The sequence below is a fragment of the Podarcis pityusensis genome, assembly GCF_964106645.2.
Source record: "Podarcis pityusensis genome assembly, chromosome: 3".
NCBI classification, from domain to species: Eukaryota; Metazoa; Chordata; class Lepidosauria; order Squamata; family Lacertidae; genus Podarcis; species Podarcis pityusensis.
Genome location: NC_138026.1, coordinates 42,463,539 through 42,484,659, shown reverse-complemented (window position 1 = coordinate 42,484,659; position 21,121 = coordinate 42,463,539). Strand labels below are relative to the sequence as shown.

General features: G+C 41.6%; 1 protein-coding gene across 1 annotated transcript; it reads right to left on the bottom strand.

Annotated features, from left to right (window-relative positions):
* Positions 1-1,454: 1,454 nt before the first annotated feature.
* Positions 1,455-20,796, bottom strand: SPACA1 (sperm acrosome associated 1). The gene is made up of 7 exons (XM_080999919.1): positions 20,225-20,796; positions 18,407-18,463; positions 13,455-13,556; positions 13,057-13,163; positions 10,693-10,828; positions 3,951-4,071; positions 1,455-1,970 (listed from the first exon to the last, which is right to left on the bottom strand). Exons 1-7 carry the CDS (start codon positions 20,376-20,378, stop codon positions 1,730-1,732), a joined length of 918 nt encoding a protein of 305 aa, XP_080856045.1. The 5' UTR covers positions 20,379-20,796; the 3' UTR covers positions 1,455-1,729.
* Positions 20,797-21,121: the final 325 nt, after the last annotated feature.

Here is a 21,121-nt window from a genome sequence, read left to right as displayed (position 1 = left end):
TCATTTTCAAGCACAAATCTTTTTGTCTCAATTTGCAAACGTGTAACATTGCTCCCTCTTCTGCAGTAACTAAAGTTATGGTACTCAGACTTCCCTGAGGTTTTAACATTTCAGGAAAGTAAGGAAGGTTGATGACAGGACAAGTGACATGATATGAAATGTTCTTTGTGTAGGCTGCTAATGTCAATGCTGTATTCCAACTGAAATTTAGACCCATTGTGAAGGGAAATTACATGAAAATGATATATAGATGGTACCCAACGCCGAGTGAATTAGCGAATATGTACAAATCTGAATTAGGTATGTGTTGGAAATATAAAGAAGCAGAAGGAATGTTTTATCATATGTGGTTGACATGAAGAATAGTTAAGGATTATTGGGAAATGATTTAGAATGAGATGAAAAAATTGTTTAAAAGAACATTCCCCCCTCCCAAAAAACAGAGGCATTTCTTCTAGGAATAGTGCAGACAGACGTTCCCAGGGGCCAGAAAAAATATGTATTCAACTACAGCAGCTCGGATTTTGTTAGCCCAAAGATGGAGGGTGGGAGAGGTCCCAAAGGCGGAATGGTATCTTAAAAGGATGGGGTATGCAGTTAGCAGGTCTAAAGCAGAATAAGAGAACAACAGGATAGAGTTCATAGAGAGGAATGGAAAATATTTGTGGAGTATCTGGAAAATAACTGTAAACAAGTGAAAAAGTTAGCAGGATTAAGGTAAATTCAACAATATAACCTACAGCAGGCACCCCCAAACTCGGACCTCCAGATGTTTTGGGACTACAACTCCCATCATCCCTAGCTAACAGGACCAGTGGTCAGGGATGATGGGAATTGTAGTCCCAAAAACTGCTGGAGGGCTGAGTCTGGGGATGCCTGGCCGACAGTAAATAGAGGTAATATGTAAAGGGGGGGAAATTAGATGGTTGGAATAGAATATGAAGTAATAATGGGAAAATTAAAAGAACAATGAAAGGAGGAGAAGTCAATGAATGTACTATCTTATTGGATATTTTATTGTGGAAAATGTATAACTGGAAATTGTAAATATATATGAAATTTAGACCCATTGATTTTAATGGGCTTAAAAGGTGCAAAGACCTGTGCTTGATTATGGTCTGCATGCACCTGTGCCAGCATGAAATTTATTGGAGTATCAGTCAATAACAGAGTGATCTTAAGTCTGGCTAGGAAGCAACGGGGGCAGTAAGAAATGGTGGAGCCCTCTGAAACCCTGCTACCCACCCCAGCCAGTATGGCACAGCACAGAGACCCCATCTCAGAGCATTGCTTGCGCCATAATTTCAAGACCAGCAGGTGGAGATGTCTTCTGGATCTTAACCCCCTCTACCAGTGTGGATCAGGGTTTGGGGCTCTAGCCTAATTCTACTATCACCATCTCACAAAGCATGAACTATGTCACAGACAGATACACCAGCATAGATATTAAGAACTGGAGTGCCAATGTATTTTATTGTGCGAGTTTGGGTATGCGAAAACATCTCACTTTGGCTTTTCAACAGCACAGAAAGGCAGAGGCTCCTGATGAACCAGACTAATCTTGACAGCAGAAATCAGTCCTTAAGTCTGGTTGATGCTGTTTCCCACTACTGTCTCAATGTTCACAACCAAGCTTAATCAGAGCGGCAAAAAGCACTTCTCAGACCTGGTACTCTTAATATATCGAGCATACTTTAATCTCTCCCTTTTATAAAATAATCTCTCTTTTCTAGTAATTCCCCTTGTCTGCATCTCCTCCTTCTCCTCCTCCCCCTCCCCCTCCTCCTTCGCTGACTCTTGTTGGTCCAGTCCACTCCTGGTAAGTAGAAACCGGTTCTCCTGCATTGTTGTCTAGTTGCGACATCTGGTCTACTGCGGTGAACTGCCCTGATGACGTCCTCAATGAACTTGAGCTTGGCTCCTCTCTGCTTCGCCAAACTTTTGTTTGCCAGAACATTTTGACAGCAGCCCTACAAGATAAGCCACAACCAGATCATAAGACAAACGCCACCTGTCTTTGTGTCATTTTGAAAAAGCAGGCTAGAGACAGAAAATACTTTTTAAAAAGTCTTGAATAAAGGTTAAGGGCATAGCTGTCAACGTTTCCCTTTTTTTTAAGGGAAATTCCCTTATTCCAAATAGGATTCCTCGCAAGAAAAGGGAAAAGTTGACAGCTATGGTTAAGGGTTGCATCACTTCCAAAGGTGTACACAAGCTTTTCTTCTGCCCTGTTCTGGACTTCTGGTCAGAAAACGGTTCTACCTCTAAACCTTGTTCACCAGAGGAGTGTAGCCACTATGAGCAATGGAACAGATGAAGCTACCTCACACCGAGGGCTCATCCACACTTGTCCCATGCGTGGGTCTCAGTGGTTTCCCCCTGGCCCTGCTCCTTTCCCAGGAAAACCCCACTTTTTAGTGCTAAATCAGAGCAAACATCAATCTGGAGAAAACCTAAATAGCTGTTTGCTCTGACTGAGCACTAAATAGTGGTTTTTGATGAGCAGGGGTTGCAAGCAGTAGGACAAGAAGAAGTGGGGACAAGCCCTGGATTGGACAATTGGTCCACCTAAGACTGAGCCATGCACAGCATCATCCTTCCCCTTTATCTCTCTAAAAAAACTATTTTCTGTCTTCAGCCAAACAGACAGCATACTATAGCACAAACCTTATCACATTAAAATGAAAGCAATGCTTTTCAACCATTCTTCGAATGTCACTCTAGATACAGTACTGGCATTTAAATTCTTGACCTCTCCACTTCTAATGCTCTCTTCTCTCGTTTCCTCCTATTCTACTTCTCACCCTTTCCATGCCTCATGAGCCAATTTCCCCACCAGCAGCTTCCTTTATTCATTTCTTCCATTTTTCTGCTTGCAATCTGCCATGATGCTTCCTGTATCTGGAACAGTTCCTCTTCCCCTTTAAAGGTCTCCTCAGGGTTTTGTTTTGTTTGTAATGCCTTTGCTAGTTTTGCAGGTTCACCTATTCTTTACTGTTTGTTACCAGCTAAACCAGATTCATAACTGCATCTAGAAGGGACGTGGTTGGCACTGTGGGTTAACCCACAGAGCCTAAGACTTGATGATCGGTAGGTTGGCGGTTCGAATCCCCATGATGGGGTGAGCTCCCGTTGTTTGGTCCCTGCTCTTGCCAACCTAGCAGTTCGAAAGCACGTCAAAGTGCAAGTAGATAAATAGGTACCGCTGCAGCGGGAAGGTAAAAGGTGTTTCTATGTGCTGCTCTGGTTCACCAGAAGCGGCTTAGTCATGCTGACCACATGACCACATGAGCTGTTGGCCAATAAAGCGAGATGAGCACCACAACCCCAGAGTTGGTCACGACTGGACCTAATGGTCAGGGGTCCCTTTACCTTTACCTTTAACTGCATCTAGAAGCCCCTGGCCAGCCTTATAAACGAAGTTACATCAAACAATTGCTCTGGGAGACAGATTCTTGAGTGGGGCAGCTCTTTCTACGAATGTCATTTCGCAACAAGCAACTATGTGTAGATTGTTCTTGTCTTCCCACCTAAAGTATGGGGATGCTTGTAGTTGGCACAGTTAGAAAGCCTGCTTTCACGCCTCATTGCCAGAGTGTATGTCAGCCCTAGTACCCTCCTTTTCCACAAAATATTTGTACTGTACTGCATATAACTTCTGGAGTTCTTACATCATCATATACAATCTCCTGACCAGTACTGTACTTGGCTTCTGCAACATAAATGCTATAAACAGAAAGCACATGACCTTCCCCCCAAAGAGTCCTGGGAACAGTGGTTTGCCCTGCACAGAACTACAATTCCCAGCATCCCTTAACAAACTACATCTCCCAGGATTCTTTGGGTGATGTAATTTGCTTTAAAAGGTATGGTGCTTGTTGCAGCCATAATGTGACAGTTCGTTGTTACCCAACTGCAAAGTCTGTTTCAGTTTAACACTGTTTACCTACCAATTAAGGATGATGAAGATTATTGCAAATACCACGCCAACACAAACAATAACTCCAGTTATGAGGACAAACACCAAAACTATATCTGTATTTGGCTTCTTCAACCTTCTTGTTTCCAACTCTAAAGAAAGGCAAAACTGTTATTATGGAAATGTTGGTAAACAGAATTTTGAAAAGGATGAAAAAAAAAGGGGTTCTTTTTAAATATGCTTTGTTATGTTTTATAGAAATCTCCACTAAGTTTTTCTGTGACATAAGAAAGCAATTCTAAATTGTACAAAAGGTGCATCTTTTAAAAGGCAGGCATCACAAGGCAGATCATTATGCACTATAACCTTAAGCAAAACTGTTATGTCACTACTATGTACCATCCCTGTGCACAGTTTGAAAGAGTGCAACACACCAGGAAAGATTAAGAGCACAGCAGCAGAAATTTTAAAGAACCGACATATGGAGGAACTAAACAAGTAAATAAGCACAAGAACTTAGAACATCACTTCTATTTACAAAAGAGACACAGTATATTGCAGTAGACCTTTAAAATGCTCTTATATAACATGCTAATGAGTGTAAGGTTAAGGTAGCTTATGTAAATAAAATGTTGATCATCAGAAGTAATAAAATTTAGCTGCAGATTGAAACAGTAAGATTTAAAGGGGTAGGTCCAAATAATGCCTCTGAGTAAAGCAACCCTTGGTAAAAGTGGTATCCACCAGCTGATGACTTAGTTCCTGAAACCAGATAAATCAGCCAAGGAAGCTTTCAGACATCATACCTAGCGATGATTATTTTCACCTACTAGTGGAGCTGCCCTGGTTTGGTGGAATGTGAATTAAAAACCAGCACCACAGTGTTGTCATACATATCACTGTTGGTCACCATGGGGTGGAAAGAAATGTGGCAAAGAATAAGGCATTTTAAAAAAAATCACAGGTAAAGCTTTCCTGTGGTTGATGCTCGCCTAACTACATGCATGCAGAAAGCGTGAGCAGTTGCACTCTAGCCTTCTCAGGACAACCTAGTTTCCTATGCACAGCTTACTTTGCTTTTATGTATTACTGTTCTGTTTTTATTTTTAAGTGATAGCTCCAGGACGGCTGCACCATAACCATGCAAACAAGCCCACAAATATTATTACCGTGCACTCTTATTTTATTTTTTTGTTACTAGCCTGATAGAACCCTAGTATCCTGCATTTCCTTTCAGGGAGGGGGGGGCAGGGAATTGCTTTCTGCCAAGTGAGCTAGCGCTGGAGGGGTGGCACTGTGTTTCCATGCAAGCTGCAGAGGAAGGGGCTTCCCTTCCACCATGGCCAGCACAAAGACTAAACAGGGTGGCAGAGAAGGAATACATTGTCCCCTGCATTGGGACCAGCATGGAAATGCAGAGGAAGAGACAGGGTGACCTATCCCTCTGCCAGCCTCCTGCAAGCCCCCTCCTCAGCAGACCCCTTGCAATAAAGGAAAGCGATAGGGAAATGCGCCAGGAATTGTGGGACAACACTTGCTTGGTGCAACTGTAGTGTAACTTCCCCACCAACAGATCAGAATGAATGCTCGTTAAACTGCACGCCCTGTCTAATCTCTCCGCAAACAAATCAGGCTTAATGCTCATTCAGCAGGTAGCATGGAGCAACCTCACCCACTTGCAGGGAATTCCTTGCTGTCTGGCAACCAGGTGAGTTAGGCAAAAGGCTGCTGCATTTAACTTCTTCTGAACATGCTGTTTGTTTGTTTGTTTGTTTGTTTGTTTGTTTGTTTGGTGGATTTTTACCCTACCACTCAATATTTTAAATGCAGCTCACAAATAAAACTTAATTTTAAAATTCATTGTGAGCATACCCCCCCGCACCAAGGTATCAAATAAAATAGTGTTCACCTGTAGTATATATTTTCTGAGCTGCTACAAACAATCGAGTGTGCTAGCAGAACACAATCCTTTCTGTTTCTGAACTAGGATTTATAACCATACAATATTACACAGAGATTCTCCTAAATCCTTTTCTCAAGGCCTCCAAAGGCTTGAGATTCTGGCAGGAGGCAGGAAATGTCTGCTAGTACAGAATGTAGCATAATGAATTCCTGCTTCTAAACACTACTGTAAATACCGTGGAATAATCCAGCAAGCAAGATGACCTAGTTTGCAACACTACCTAGTTCACAATACTGCATTCTCACAGTTCAAAGTAAACTCCCCCCTTGTGCAAATGACGTCAGGTCTGTTAAAAGGAACAGAATGCCAAGACAGACTTTTTTGTTCCAAAATCATTAGAATTCTTTTATCTTTAGAGGAGGGATAGCATGGGAAAGACTGCATTACTGGAAACAAACCAACGTTTTCTATATAAGCTCAATTTTAGTGTGTTAACTCCATCCTGAATAGAAAAGGAGGCGGCTGCAGCCCCACAAGGAAAATGAGACAAAAAGGGGGAGGCAGCAACAAAACAATGTGCTCAAAACAGAAAATATAGAACAATATGGCTTGCCAAACACATTTTGATGTGTCACATTATTCAGAGGCAAGATGATCTTAGGGCCAAACTACATGTTACAATAGCACGCTCCCTCTCTCTCTCTCTATATATATATATATCTGTGCTTTTAAGTCTCTTAAAAACCAGATTGCTAGCATGGGGAGGAGGGGTTATATTAGCCTTTGTCCTTAACTAGGTGCTGACTTGCATAAGAATAAGGTTGCCATGGAAGTGTAGGAGACACACACACAAACTGGAAGTGTAAGGGGCTAAAGGTGAACTGGAATAATAGGAGGTGGCCAACAGGGCCACCCCTGGCCCTCTAGACTTAAAGATGCAGGTAGGTAGCTAATTTAACATGTGCTTTGGCCCTTCTCTTGCTATCTTCTTGGAGCAGTTTACTGAGAACATGTTATTTCTTGAGCATCATTCTGAGTAAGTTGCTTGCACTTTACAGGGCAATGTGCTGCAATGCCATAGACCCTGCCTGCACAGGAAATGACCTGAATGAAAGCTACTGTACAAAAATTGCCTCTGCACAGCCAACTGGATATCACGTTCATGTGGGTGAGATGAAAACTGGCCAGCTGCTGCCTCCACCTCCTCCCCTGTGGTTGCCAACACACACTCACTCGCTCACACACACGGGTGATGGCACAAGGAGCACGCTCTGGATCTTGTCTGGCTGTCTCTTCCCATGGCAAGAGGAGGAGAATAATCCCCTTCACTTACAACACACTCCCTCCCACACAGAACTATTATCAGAAAACATGAATAAACTGCCTTATGTCACTCGTTTTGTCAGAAGTAAGCTAAGACCCAAAATAGGCTGGAGTATGGAACAGAGCAACCGTGCAGTAGAAAGGTTGCCTGATGCAGAGCACCATTAACAATTACGGTGATTTTCTTTGCAATAGCCAGAAGAAGTTGAAAAGACATGGAGGGAGGGGTTCCCAATTTCTGCTGAGAAGAGCCAGGACCTATGAGCCTAGGCCTCTGCTGAAAACCAAACAGAGAACCTCACCAATGATGAGGAATTAATAGAGCATTAATGAGAAACGAATCATCCTGTGCAAAATACTCCTTATGGATAGCTCTTCGTTTATACCAGCTTTATCCTAACACACACACACATACACACACACACACACACACACACACACACACACACACCCCTTAGAAATTGGAGCAATTGTTCATGTAGATTCTTCCTGCTCTTTTGACACACCTATCCACTCATCTCCCTGTTGTCTCCAAAAACTACACTAAAAACTGCTGCAAAACACGTTTTGAGCAAGAACACAGTTATAATCTCTTATAGGAAAATTTCCCACCAGGCACAACATTATATCATTTACACACCACCTGAGAATAAAGTGGTACCATCCCTCCTATAGTTCCTTTTTTTTTTTTAAGAAATCCTCGATTTTTAATGCAAGATGTCATCACTTGAATTAATTCCTGCCTTCTTTCCTCCGAAAGGAGATTCTATTTGCAGAGTGTACAATTGAGCCTAGATTCAGTTTCCAAGCTAATGTCATTATAGGGGTCCTAATGGTATGAAGAACCATTAGCAACAGAACAGAGCCCAAAGCAGCTCTGCTCTGATAGCAGATTGTTCTGATAATCCAGTTTTCTTCTCCACCTCCCAACTCTTCATTTCAAGAGACGATGGCTCTCAGCAATCATTGCTGCAGGGGTGTACATGCATGCATATACATGTTGCTTTGGCAGACACACAGATGTTTAGGATGGGGCTGTACCAAAGGCAACACCACTGAAGTGTCATGAAAAATGACACACACCATCAGGGATGTGCACTAGCTTCACAAGCTGACGCATCAATGCAAATGCTCAGGACAGGAGTATGTGAGCAAGGATCAGAAGACGCCAACAGACACAGCTCAACAGTTGAGGGCTGACATTCTATCCATGAAGACACAGCAGCCCAGATTAAATGCATTTTGAAGCTGACCAAACATAATGCTTTTTACTGGTCTCTGGGATTCATGAGTTACTCAGTAACAAGAAGATAAGCAAAGACCAACTGGCTCAGACCATTGATAAAAGTAGCCCATTATACAGTCTTTCTTAACAGCAACCAGTTTATCTAATAGCACCAGACAGTAACAGGGGAAATAATTCCTTGTTTCATCCCTAATTTCCATCAACATGAATTTGAGAATTCGTAGTAACTAATTTCAGCCAATGTGTGTTGATATTCCATTCCTATTTCTTTTTAGCAGAGTATAGGGAAAGCCTTGATCTTCATTTCAATCAAATGGAGAAGAAAATATATGTTGGAACCTGTAGGCTTTAGAAGGAGAAACATCCATGAGAAATATTTCCCATCCCTCTCTAGTTCCAGTAATTATTCACCTATGTTTGCCCTTTCGGTTTATGCTTTGACATGGAGGTAGCCTTAATTAAGAGGAATTACAGGTGGCTTTTTCCTTCAGAAACCAGAGACAGGTGGATACTATTGAGAGTCAGGCCTTAGCAACTGCTTGCTCCTTACAGATTCTGTGGTTCAGAGATCTAGCATGGGTCTCGAAGGTACAGCTATGCATTGGCACAAATTCAAAGGACAGTCAACCAAGGAAAAGCAACAAAGAAAACAAAGCACAAGACACAAGACAACACTGCATCAAAATAGGGCACTGCACAATTTCCCTCATTTTTAAAAGTAAATTTAGTCCACTTTGTCAAATACTTAAATTATGCCATTTGCTACCGGATCCTTTAAACTAATGTCGTCAAGGACTGAAGAAAAAAATGTCGTACATAACTTCAAAATACCTATTAGAGCTGGGCGATATCTGGTTTGCAACATCACAATATATCACCAGCTAAACATTGTGATATACCAATATATCATGAAGTCTGAAATAAGGATGGAGCTATGTAGAGGCATTGGCTGGCTTCACGGTTTTTCCTGCATCGTGATTTTTGCTGAAGCCTGCTCTTGTGATCTGCTGCCTCCTCTAGGAGGCAGGGGAGAGCTGAGCCAGCAGAATTAACAGGAGCTGCAGGAATCGAGAGAAGCATTGGCTGGCTTCATAGTTTTCCCCACATTGTGATTTTTGCATAGCACACACACACACGTGAGAAGGTTTTGTGCAGCCCGCAGGTTCCATATCAATGTACTCTTTCAGCCCACTTGGTATGAAAGTTGGGCCGCCCTGAATTTTAGCTATTTCCTTTAAAAAACACATTTTTACAATTAGAAAATAAGGGGTAAACAAAAGACCAGCAAATGGAACAGGCCCTACAAATGTAAACAATATTAAAAAAAAAAAATCCTAAAACCAGAATAAAAACAACCATGACATCATATAGCGTAACTTCCACAGAAAAGTTATCCCTTTAGCAACAATACAATCACATATATCTAATCCCGTAGTGATTCTTTTTAGTTTTTGTTTACCAGTCTGAAGGCCATTTTCCATTTCACAAAGTTCAGTTATGGGTGTGTTCTCATAAGGAGATTTCTGTTCCACGTAGCCATGTCTACGTGGCAAACAGACACACATACCAATCATTTTCATCTTGATAAGATGGTGATTTTAAGAGAACCCCTTTTCAGGAACCCCTATAACCACTGCTGCCTCAACCCAGTGACATGGGTATTTTAACTGCACAGGGAAGAGAACTATTGTGGGAGAAATGGGGGGAAATTATGATATTCTCATGCTGATGGGCTTCTTTGAAGCTCTGGAACTGATATCTACTTTGAGTGGTAAAATTCAAGATGACAGCTGCAAGAAGTACATCAGTTAAACCCTTACTCTGCGGCATTGAAAGATTACAACAGAGGGCCTGGGGAGAATTGAACAAGGTGTCAACAGCTGCTTCTGTTAAATTGCCTGATCTTTCTGTCTTTTGAAATCAGTGAGGGGGGAAAGCACAAAAGATATGCAGATTAATGCAGTACAGTAACAAATTAACAGATAAGGAAGTTTTAAAATAAATCAGCATATATATTTTTCAATTAAAACACTGCTTTTCCAAAACAGTCTGCTTGATATGGGTGCAGTGCATCAAGTGTTGGCAGTGAGCACATTGCCCAGTCATTTTAATGGAGTCTGCGCCATAGACACTATTCCCTCCGGCCTCCGCTTCCTGCAGAGTACAAGAAACATCACATGTTTACCGGATTGCTCCATTTGTAGTTTGCAAACTACAAGTGGAGAGTGAAGATCTTCTCATAAAGTTTAATTTAACACAAGCAACGTCTGACTAAATATTTATGAACTTCCATGAACTTACCAGCTGTTGTGTACACTGTATATTTTACAGATGCAATCAATTCATCGTTTTCTATTGTATCGCACTCAAACGCAACGGGGTGGGTATCTCTGTGTACCTCCAGAATAGCTGAATCATTAGGAAGAATGAGTGATTGCTATCAATTCAAAGGTGACAAAAAAGACAAAGTTGGATTATCTCATAACGAAGAATGTACTATGTGACAATTGGGGGGGGGGGCTTTTCTTTCTTTCCTGGTGCTTCAGTGATCCCTCCTGATATATCCTAAACCATAAACTATCTGAAATTCCCAACTTTTTATTTTCCCCTTCAGTTCTTCAGTGGATAGGCAATGTCAGGTGACCCATAAATTTTGGACGATTGTTAATTCTTCTCTGAAAAACACAAAATCTGTGTGGGACCAATTAAATGGAAAGCCTCTTTCATCAATATTGTTTTAAATTAAGGAAGGAATTGCATGATGACGTGATAAGCAGATTGTTCTAGGAAATGTCAGAAAGCAATGGCTTTCTTGTAACTTGCCATGCCCTCTCCCCTTCCATGCTCTATGCTGGGAGTAGTTAAGGCTCAGAATTTGATTAAGGAACGACAGTTTTATCCATTTCCAGCATGGAGGAAGAAGTGCAATAGAAGTGTGGGTATATGGAAAGGTGTTTGTTACACTGGGAGAGTTTCAGCTCCTTGGGGAATGGGACCAAGGATGGTGGAGGGAAAGAGTGCTGCCTAGATGAGGAGTACAACAAAGTAAAAATTAAGGTTTGCCACACACTTTTTGATACACATTTGTGTATCATGTATTTTCTCCTCTAAATTAGATGACAAATTTTGATGGTATATGGACGCATATGGTGTAACTTGCCACGTATTGCAAAAGAGCCAGTTATGCTGTCACTGTGTTTGTGTGTGTTCATGTTTCCTCTTCTGGATATCTCTTACTAAGCAGGAGTGACTCAGCTGCCAGAAGATCAGGTGAGCACTGCTGCCACACCACATCACCCACTACTGATACCTGGGTTTGTGAATAAGACAACAATGGCCTCATTTATGGCAGACTGCTGAGAGTGCGCGCACCCAAACCCACACACCCCACCTTGAGAGAGGCAATACATGTGCTATAATCTCATATCGCCAACTCAGTCTCTTCTCTCTTTTACTTAACTTTCCAAGAAGCTACTCACTCTACTTCAGGAAATGTGCAATTTAGATTTTGGACCATTTTCTCATTTTGCTTGGACTCTATTCCCTCCCATTTCCTTATGTGGCAATAGCTTATACCTATAGAACTTGCCATACCTCTCACATACTTCTTTTCCTCACCCAATCTTCTCTGGTGCTTGCCTTTTCTACAGCTTTAACATAATCATTTCTGCTCTCCTCTAAATGCACAACACACTTATTTGACTATCTTTGCTTTAAATCATGTATTCAAGTGCTCTAGACCCTGACTTGTCATCTCATTCTCCTTTTCAGGAGCTGCTGTTATTTCGTAGCATACTACAACTCCAGATTAAAGAAACGAATGTGTCTTTTGGATGTATGTGTACCTTGGTATACAAGTGTAGAAGAAAAAAAAGAGCATGTGGTCATGCAAGAGTCACTGGCATAAGGTGAGCTCCAGTATCTATTAATATTGTTCCACGCCACCTCAGTCTCTAATGAACGGTGCACAAGATTCCAGGAGTCTTGGCACTAAACCAGGGTTTGTGTTTCTTTTGGCAATGAGGCACAACGGAGGCTACAGTGTCTTTATGATATATGGTTTATTTACATATATACACAACCTGAAGCTTCAATGAAGGGGCTCACAGCAGCAGCACTCTAAAACATGCCAACTTATTCCATAGTAGCATCAGCATCCTTCCTCTGCAGCCTCCCCTGCTCTGCAGGGCACATATCAGCTTAGCTGCCCCTCTTTGCTTCCTGATTACATCACTGCCAACCCCTTCCCTAAACTAAGCTCTGTTTATCTTCAGAGGAAGACTCCATAAATTCCCTTTCTAACACCTATTTCCTTTGAACACCTTATAGCTAAAGATGGTCACCTCACAAAAAAAGTTTGCCTGACTTCATTAACATTTGTTGATTGGACTAGGATTACAATGTCCAATAGCAATGTCCCAGGAAGAAGCTTATTGGTGGGTCTATCACACCCCTTGCAATGCCTGAAAATACACACTAGGCTCTGGCTATTTCCTCCAAATAAATTATCTTTGACACCCTCAAACCTTAGTTAAATTCTAGCATCTATAAATCTACAATATTATACGCAAATAAATACACTCTAGGAAGCCTAAGTTTATGTGGAATCATTAGAAATAAAATCAGTTCAGTATACATTGCACAGGATGGAACTAGATTACTTACCTGGTCCGGAATCAACATTTTCCAAATGTACTGAAATCGATTTTCTGGAGGTACAAAAATACACGGTATCTTCACACTAGCAAGACTTTCAGAAATTGGTTTACCCCCTGCAGAACATAGTTTTAAAAGTCACTTTGTACCAATACTTAAACATTATTGTACACCTCAAAATACTAGGAACAACTCCACTAACAGACTGTGGTTAGAGGAGTTATCATTTAATTATTATAAATTGCATGTTACTGGCTTTTATGTTTAAACCTGCTATTAACTAAGAAGCAATACAGGACATGTCACTTTTAAACCACCTCAGAATAAATGTATGGCATTTTGGAAATGATGCATGAATATTCACAGAAGCTAACTGGGAATAACTGTATCATTACATCATTACTCACATCCACAATCTGCTGGTCCTCTGCACTCTTCAACACGAACAATACACTTAGTTTCACCTCCAGGGCATCCATTGGTTAATATAACTTCTCGAATGCCAATGCCTTTGATCAAGATGAAAAAGGTAGCATTACATGTCTGTTTGTGTTTTGGTTTCTTTCTCTTTCTCTGTGGCAGATACTCCTTTAAGTTCACCTTCTAAAATCAAAACACTCTGGTCCCTGTCAAAGGCCTTCAGAAAAGCAGTTGTCTTCTTTATAACCAAAATTTAGAAGATACCACCCATTTGTGCCTGAGACTATTGTGTACTTAGATGATGGTAACCCATCCATTCCACAAGGTAAAAACTTTCTCCTTTCAGTTGAATTTTATATGCACTTTCATTTTAATGCATTGCTAAAAACAAACAAGTTAATTAAAATTTAAATATCAACGCTAGCTTGCAGCCTCTGTGAACCTGGCCTTTCAAAGCCTCAACCATCTGGTGCCTGGAGCATTTTTGCTCTGATGAGCTCATTCCGATCAGGTGCTGAGCATCCTTAACTCTTATGGATACCAATGGAAAATTACAGTGCTGAATACCTTGCAGGATTTGGGCTTCTCAGGAAGGAGGGTAAGTACTCTTGCAAATTAAGGAAATCTGATGTCACATTGATCTCACCTTGGTGCTAGCTTTAATTGGTGGATTCATCAACATAATCAAAGCTTTCTGAGGCAAGCTCAATTCTGATTGTTACTGTAGCCACATGTTAATGATATCTTCCATTTTAAGCAGTTTTAAATTATCCAAGTTTTTTAATGATAATAAAAGAGATTGCACTGGATAACTTCCACCTATCAGGTTTATTCAGGAAGAAATCCCACCGAATTAAAGGGCACTTACTTCCTAGTGAGTGTGTGGAGGGTTGCAGCCTACAGGGGAAAAAAGCTACCTATATGTAATTAAGATTAGATAAGAATTGCAGATCTCAGACATCAACATTTCACTTGGGAACTTCATGTTATTTTCAAAAACACAAACATATTCAACACAAGTGCTGTGTTTCTTTGCTTTTCTCTTTTTCCTTCTGCCAAACACTGTGTACCCAGCTCATTCAAATGGCATGGCATGCGAGGGAGGAGAGAATAGTATGTTTAGTCCCAGTAAATACAGAATAGATTCCCAGCCGTTATAGAAATATTTTGTTTATTGAATAAGGAATGGAGGAGATGGAAAAGAAACCTTTTGTGACCTAACCAGAATACAACCTATGCATATGAAAAAACAACAACCTTGTGGTGAGGTATTTTGCATCCCTAAATGCCTAGAAAACCTGATATATTTTGTAATATTTCTTATATGACATGTAGCATTACCTCAAGTGGCAGACGGAACGAACAACACTTACTGGAAATGTTGCAAAACGAGAATCATGCTAAGCTGCTGAGAATTTCTCATTTCAAAGGTTAAGAAAACAGAGGTGTATATAGCAATGAACTGACATTTTTATTAAAGACATTTCTCTTGTTTTGGATTTTTTAAAAACTCACATAATGGGTGTATAATGGGTGATACTGGAGATACCTATAATAAAGGAAAACAATGGACACAGCTTCTCTTTTAATCCTGAAACAGGGATGGACAAATGGACAGACTGTGTGTGTGTGTGTGTGTGTGAGAGAGAGAGAGAGAGAGAGAGAGAGAGAGAGAGAGAGAGAGAGAGAGAGTTGACAGTCTCCTTTTATTGGGCCACCAATCACTCTTAACCCCAACTCCAATCTCCCAGCTGTTCATGATTCCTTTTACTTCCACTATCCAAATTCCCTTGAAAACAGGAAGATACAAACTTCTGGGTAACAGTACAATCCTAGGGATTGAATTGTGATTGCAGAAAGATGGCTTCATCAGATTTGGAGTAAAGCATGGTGGGACTAGGAGCACTAGAATTTGACTAGGGAAGACTTTCTGCCTCTTAGCTCAAATTCTGAAAATCCTCTGTAACTGATACCACAGGGCAGTTGCCAAGGCCCGTGGCAAAGCGGGGGTGAGTGAGAGGGAAACGGATGGAGTACGCATGCACATTCAACTACCTAACAGTATTTATATCACCCAGGAGATCGTATTCGCAGAGATAAGAAAAGAAGAGTTGTACTGTTGTCTGAAGTGGTCATTTCCTGGTTTGGATGGAGAAGCCGTTTTTAATGGAACCCAGCGATGAGTACAGCTGTATTAAGGCAGCACCGGGTGTTGAAATTTTGCACCCCTAAGAATTTTGCACTTGAGGCAACCGCCCTTGTGCCCCCCCACGCTACGCCAACGCAATAGGAAAGTTGCCTTAACTGCAGCTACCTGAATAATAAATTTGGAGTTGTCATATATTTACAAAATATTTTCAGATACACTTGCACGACCAAGATGCAAATCCATAAGAGAAGTGCATTCAAAGTGAGAAAATAGCCCTGGGTAAGCCTTTTTCCTGGTTTTGTCTTCGGGTGTAGAGAGCAGGGAATAGATTTAGATCAATTTTCTAGGTGGTTAGATCTTGTATGAGATGCCAGATTCTGTGTTCATGCAGTGAAACCATGGATGCATGAAGCAAATATGGGCCAGGGGCAACAACCTTTGTGTAGGCTAAATTTAAATTTCAAGTCCTAAGAAGGTTGTTTCAGAAGATCTCAAGTTCCTTTGGTGTTTCACCATTTAGTTACTTTTTCTCCTTTTATTGCCTGGCCAGTTGGATATTTTTACCTCCATCCTGGCAATTTTCTCATTGGACGCATCTGAACATCATGACAAGCCATTAACTGTGGCTTACCATGCACAAGCTTTGCTCCTCCTCACTTGTGCTGGAGAGATACAAGACATGATCCTTGGCTTAGCACTCCATCAAAAACAAGGTATTTGGGTTTACTGACTTTAATGAACATGGCCATTGAGATATTCATTCAAATTCCCTCAAACTAGCAATGTAATTTGCAATGAAGGTTGGATGTGAAATGGTATTAACAAGTCAACCTTTGGGGGCGGGGTTGGGGCTTTAATGAGGCATGCAGTTAAGTGGCATTAGACCACATCTAATCTGACAGCTTTATCAATAATAACGGAGAAGTTAATGAAGAACTATGTTAATTCAATTAAGTTAAGGTGCTAAATTGAGAAGAAAGAAAGCATAGCCAAAAGGATTTAGAACAATTGATGGCTGGAAGATAATTTAAAAATGGTTCAACTTGCAGCTACATAGTAAAAAAAAGATGAAATAATGAATAAGAAAAAGTAAAAGTTAAGTTGAGCTGAATGGAGGGCTCGTTCATACTGTTCTTGAATGTAGATAATGTACTTCCATTAATTCTCTGTTGTCTTTAGGACATTCTCCTCCACTTTTCCTACCATAAATCTGGATTATTTCAGATCTTCTCCTTTTTGAAGCATCCCTGGTATGGTGTGGGATTTGGTAGAGAATGTCACATGGACAATGAATAATTAATGTTGTACGGGAAGCTTATTATCCAAATTAGACATCAGTATGGATGAGCCCAGATTTTGGGATTTCAGCAGAGAGACACGAGTTGTAATTCAAGTTGATCATGTTGCTTTCCTGATCAGGTAAAAATGGGAATTGCACAAATCTATCTGACAAGATTGTTGTGAATAAAAGCAAGACAACAAGTACAAAATGCTTTACGATACTGTATAAAATATAAACAACAGCATAGTATAAAACATTTATATTTTTTTAAAAGAAAGTGGAAAAAGCTAGGAGCACATGTGTAACACTGAATTCTAACAATTATCAAAAGGATATTGTGAATTTGCACAATTACCATAAATATATCCTGGGAAAAGCAATGAAACAGAGGCTTCTACACATTTCAGGGGAGGGGCAGTATTAAAGAAACATGGATTTGCTGAGATGTGGGGGAATGGACAGCAATGTAGCCTCTCTGCTATAGACAAAATTATAGATGTGGCTACCTTAAAATAAAATAAAAAAACACTCTAAATGAGAGTGACACAATCAGTGAATGCAACTCTTTCATTATAACACCAACTGTTCATATTTCTTTTTTAAATGTTACATTTATAATTAAAAGAACCCTGTGAATATATGGAGTGGGTAACTTAAAGTATGGAAACATTGCCAGAATGGAGAGCAATCTGCAAATTTTTCAAATTTTGAATAGGGAAGGGACGCAAACTGTGCTAAAAAAAGTATTAACTGGAGCAAAGAACATAAGAATAATATAAAAAATGTTTACTGGCACAAAATAACAAAAATATGCTGCACTGATGGGGGCAGTAAACATTTCCTTTCTGGCATAACCATCAGGTTTATGAACATTTGTTTCTCTTGCGAACTACCTGAGAAACGGAGCCATTGTAAGAGATGCAAAAACTATCCTATTTTTATTTGCTCTGCATGAACACAGGCATATTTGACTAGAAAATGGTTATCCTATTGGAGATCACTCTTTCCACTCATTTTTGAGACCTCAGCTACCTTTAGCACAACTAATAAGCTGTATGATGAATACGGCATACACTATTGCAGAGAAGCCATTTGCTTTATAGGGCTGGAAATCTTGTATGTGGGAAGACATCTGTGAGATGCATCAGGAGGTCTTTCAGCTTCTGAACGTTTCGCAGATGTTCACAAATAGAGAAAATTGTTACTCTGGTGAAGGCAGCTCCATGAGCCAATAAACAAAAGGAGCTGGTTTTTTTTTTTAAAAAAAAGAGCCTGCAGGCTGTGAAATTAATAAAACAACAGATCTGACCTAAATTTATAATGACAATCAACTGGATTGTTTTTGTTAATTATAGTTATCAACAACTGAAATCAATGGAAGGTGAACGAGGGCATGCAAATTACAATGGTTCAACAGCTAATGTTAGTATATTGTTCCTAAAAAGTTTTTTTAAAATCCAAAACCCACCCATTTATACTATGTTTTATCCATCTGCTTTTCTGCTTACCACATGTAACCGTGCATTCTCCAAATTCTACTTCCTTGGGTTCTGTCAGATTTGCTTCTGAAAAAGATATCAAGTTACAAAAAGCAGGTTACAGAAGTAAGTATACGAAAATATAGGGTGGAATTCAACATTATGGTATTGCAAATGTTCTGTCTGCACAAGCATGTCAGCTTGAGAGGTGGAAAGATCCCTTCCCCCCGTGATGTTCTGGAGGTTCTCCTAACCCCCTCAGAGCAAATTTTGGCAGCTGCAGGAAGAAAGACGGGGCAGGAGGGGGGAAGCCCCACTGTGCAAGCCGAAGCCCTTGTGCAAGACTTCCATTGACAGGGTTCATTAGGTGACTCTCACCCACCCTGTAGTTATGAAATTCTTCCCCAGTGCTTTTCACCTGAAGCATAACATTTTCTCATTCAGTGGAGCAATGGGAAAGAAACCAGGATTTCTGGAGCAATAAATTATACTAAAACAAATCAAGCTGGACACATCTCATTATTTAAATATTAACTGATTTTGAGAAATAGGGTGTACATCCCTACATGATAATTTATTCTTTTAATATAGTCCAGTAGGGAAATTGAAAAGCACAACATTATCTTTATTTCAGTGACTGGTGAATCACATTGTAAATATGTAGTAGAGATCATTATTATACTGCATGATACCTTACTTTTCAGCTTGCTAAATCAAAGCTATGTTATAATAATACAGTGGTACCTCGGTTTTCGAACGTAATTTATTCCAGAAGTCCATTCAAGTTCTGAAACATTCAAAAACTAACACTCAATAGCTGGCAGCTAGGTTTCAGGATCTTGCACACTGCGGAAGCCACATTGCATGTTCGACTTCTGAGACGTGTTTGAAAACCGAAGCATTTATTCCCAGGTTTACAGCATCTGAAAACCAAACTGTTTGTCAACGGAGATAGTCTAAAACCGAGGTGCCACTGTACAAGCCTATGCATGTTTACTCAGAAGTAAATCCTATTATGTTTCATGGCACAGACTTCCGGGTAAGTGTGTATAGAACTGCAGCCTAACATCTAGTGGGGGGAAAAGTTATGTAAAAAAATTTACACATGAACAATCATCATCGGAGAGTCAAAAACGTAATAAGAGCCTCCCTGGATCAGGCCAATGGCCCATCTAGTCCAGGAGCAATGGGCCAGGAGCAATATGTACACTGTCACAGTCTTGCAGGGATGGTCCACTTTTGGGCTTCAAGGCAAGTCCTTGCACAACGCTATCGCACTGACAGCGCATCCAATTCGTGACATAAAAGACGGCACGTGGCTCTCGCATCCCAGTAAGGGATGATTAAGCAATGACTTTTCAAAAAACCCGCGACTCTCACTCAGCCTGGCAAACAGCTGGCTCCACACGCGAAACACCTTCTCTTTGACCTAACATCGTTCTAGCTTCTCAAGGGGGGAAATGGGAAGGAACTTGCCGGGACCTGCAAAGAGCAGCAGCCGGGCGGCGCAGCGAGCGAAAAGGAAGCGCCGGGGAGCCTCTGAGGCTGGAACTTGGCCCGGGGAAAAGAGAGGAGGAGGAGGAGGCAGCTAGAAGCAGCAGCAGCCTCGCCGCGGGGCTGTTGCCTTAGGGGTGCGCTTTCGCCTGGAAAATTGCCTCGCGCAGGTTAGCCAGAGGCCCGTTTGCACAATGAAGACGGCGGAGGTGCAAAGGCGGCCCTTCGCAGCCGCCGACTGGGCTTCGAACAGAGCCGAGGGAGGCTCTCGCTGGGGGGAAAGGGCGCCTCTCCGCAGGGCGCCCTCCGCGTGCTCGACAGGCTCCGGACGTGAGTGAGCCGCTCGCCGCTCACCCGATTCCTCCAGATGCAGCAGCGGCTCCGACAAGGCCACGTCGACCGAGATGGTGTCGTTGAAGGCGCCCGCGGGCTCGCTGGCCAGCAGCGTCAGGAACAGGCCCACCCGGAGGACGAGCTTCCCCGTGCCCTCGGCCTTGCAGAACCCCATTTTCTGCAGCGCCCGCCGCGGCCTTTGCCCTCAGCCGAGCCCGCCGCGCGGAGGCGCTCGCAAAGGGGCAACCATTGAGGCGTCACAATGAGGCCTTGCTCAGCGTTCGAGCGGCACGCGGCGCTGGGAAGACGCGGGGGGCGAGGAAGGAGGAGGCCGCTCGCCCCGATCCTGCTTCTCTTCCTTCTCCCCACCCCGAAACTGGAAGGTTCCCCCCCACATGCACACACGGTGGCAGCGCCTTCTCCCTATATGAAAGTATTTGGGGACTGCCTCCTGAGCCCATACATCTATGGAGGTCTTCAGAAAATGTGCTTTGCGTCTTTACTGATCTCAGAAACTCAAACCTCGCACCCTCGCAACCACCACCTTTTCTAAAACAGACTGCTGAACTGTCCTCACGATTTTCAGATAACACACTAATAATGCCTTTAAGAACCTTGTGCTTTTCCATAGCGCAGGAGGATTGACAGCCAAGGGAGTGGTATCTAATCTGCAGTGTCTCTGGAGGTGTTGCTCAAGTGTTTTCTCCCTGAGAAGCACTTCGCAAGAATTGCACATAAACAGCCAGCAGACAAGTCAAAACAAAACCTGGGTCTCTCCACTTGCATATCCTGTATTGGTTTTTAACAGTTCTGGATTTATAGCTTAGTCCTATACATGCCCACTCACAGTAAATTCCTTTGAGTTAAGTGGTAACTGTATAGAAATGCAACCATAGGCTTTTGTTTAGCATTTTGGAA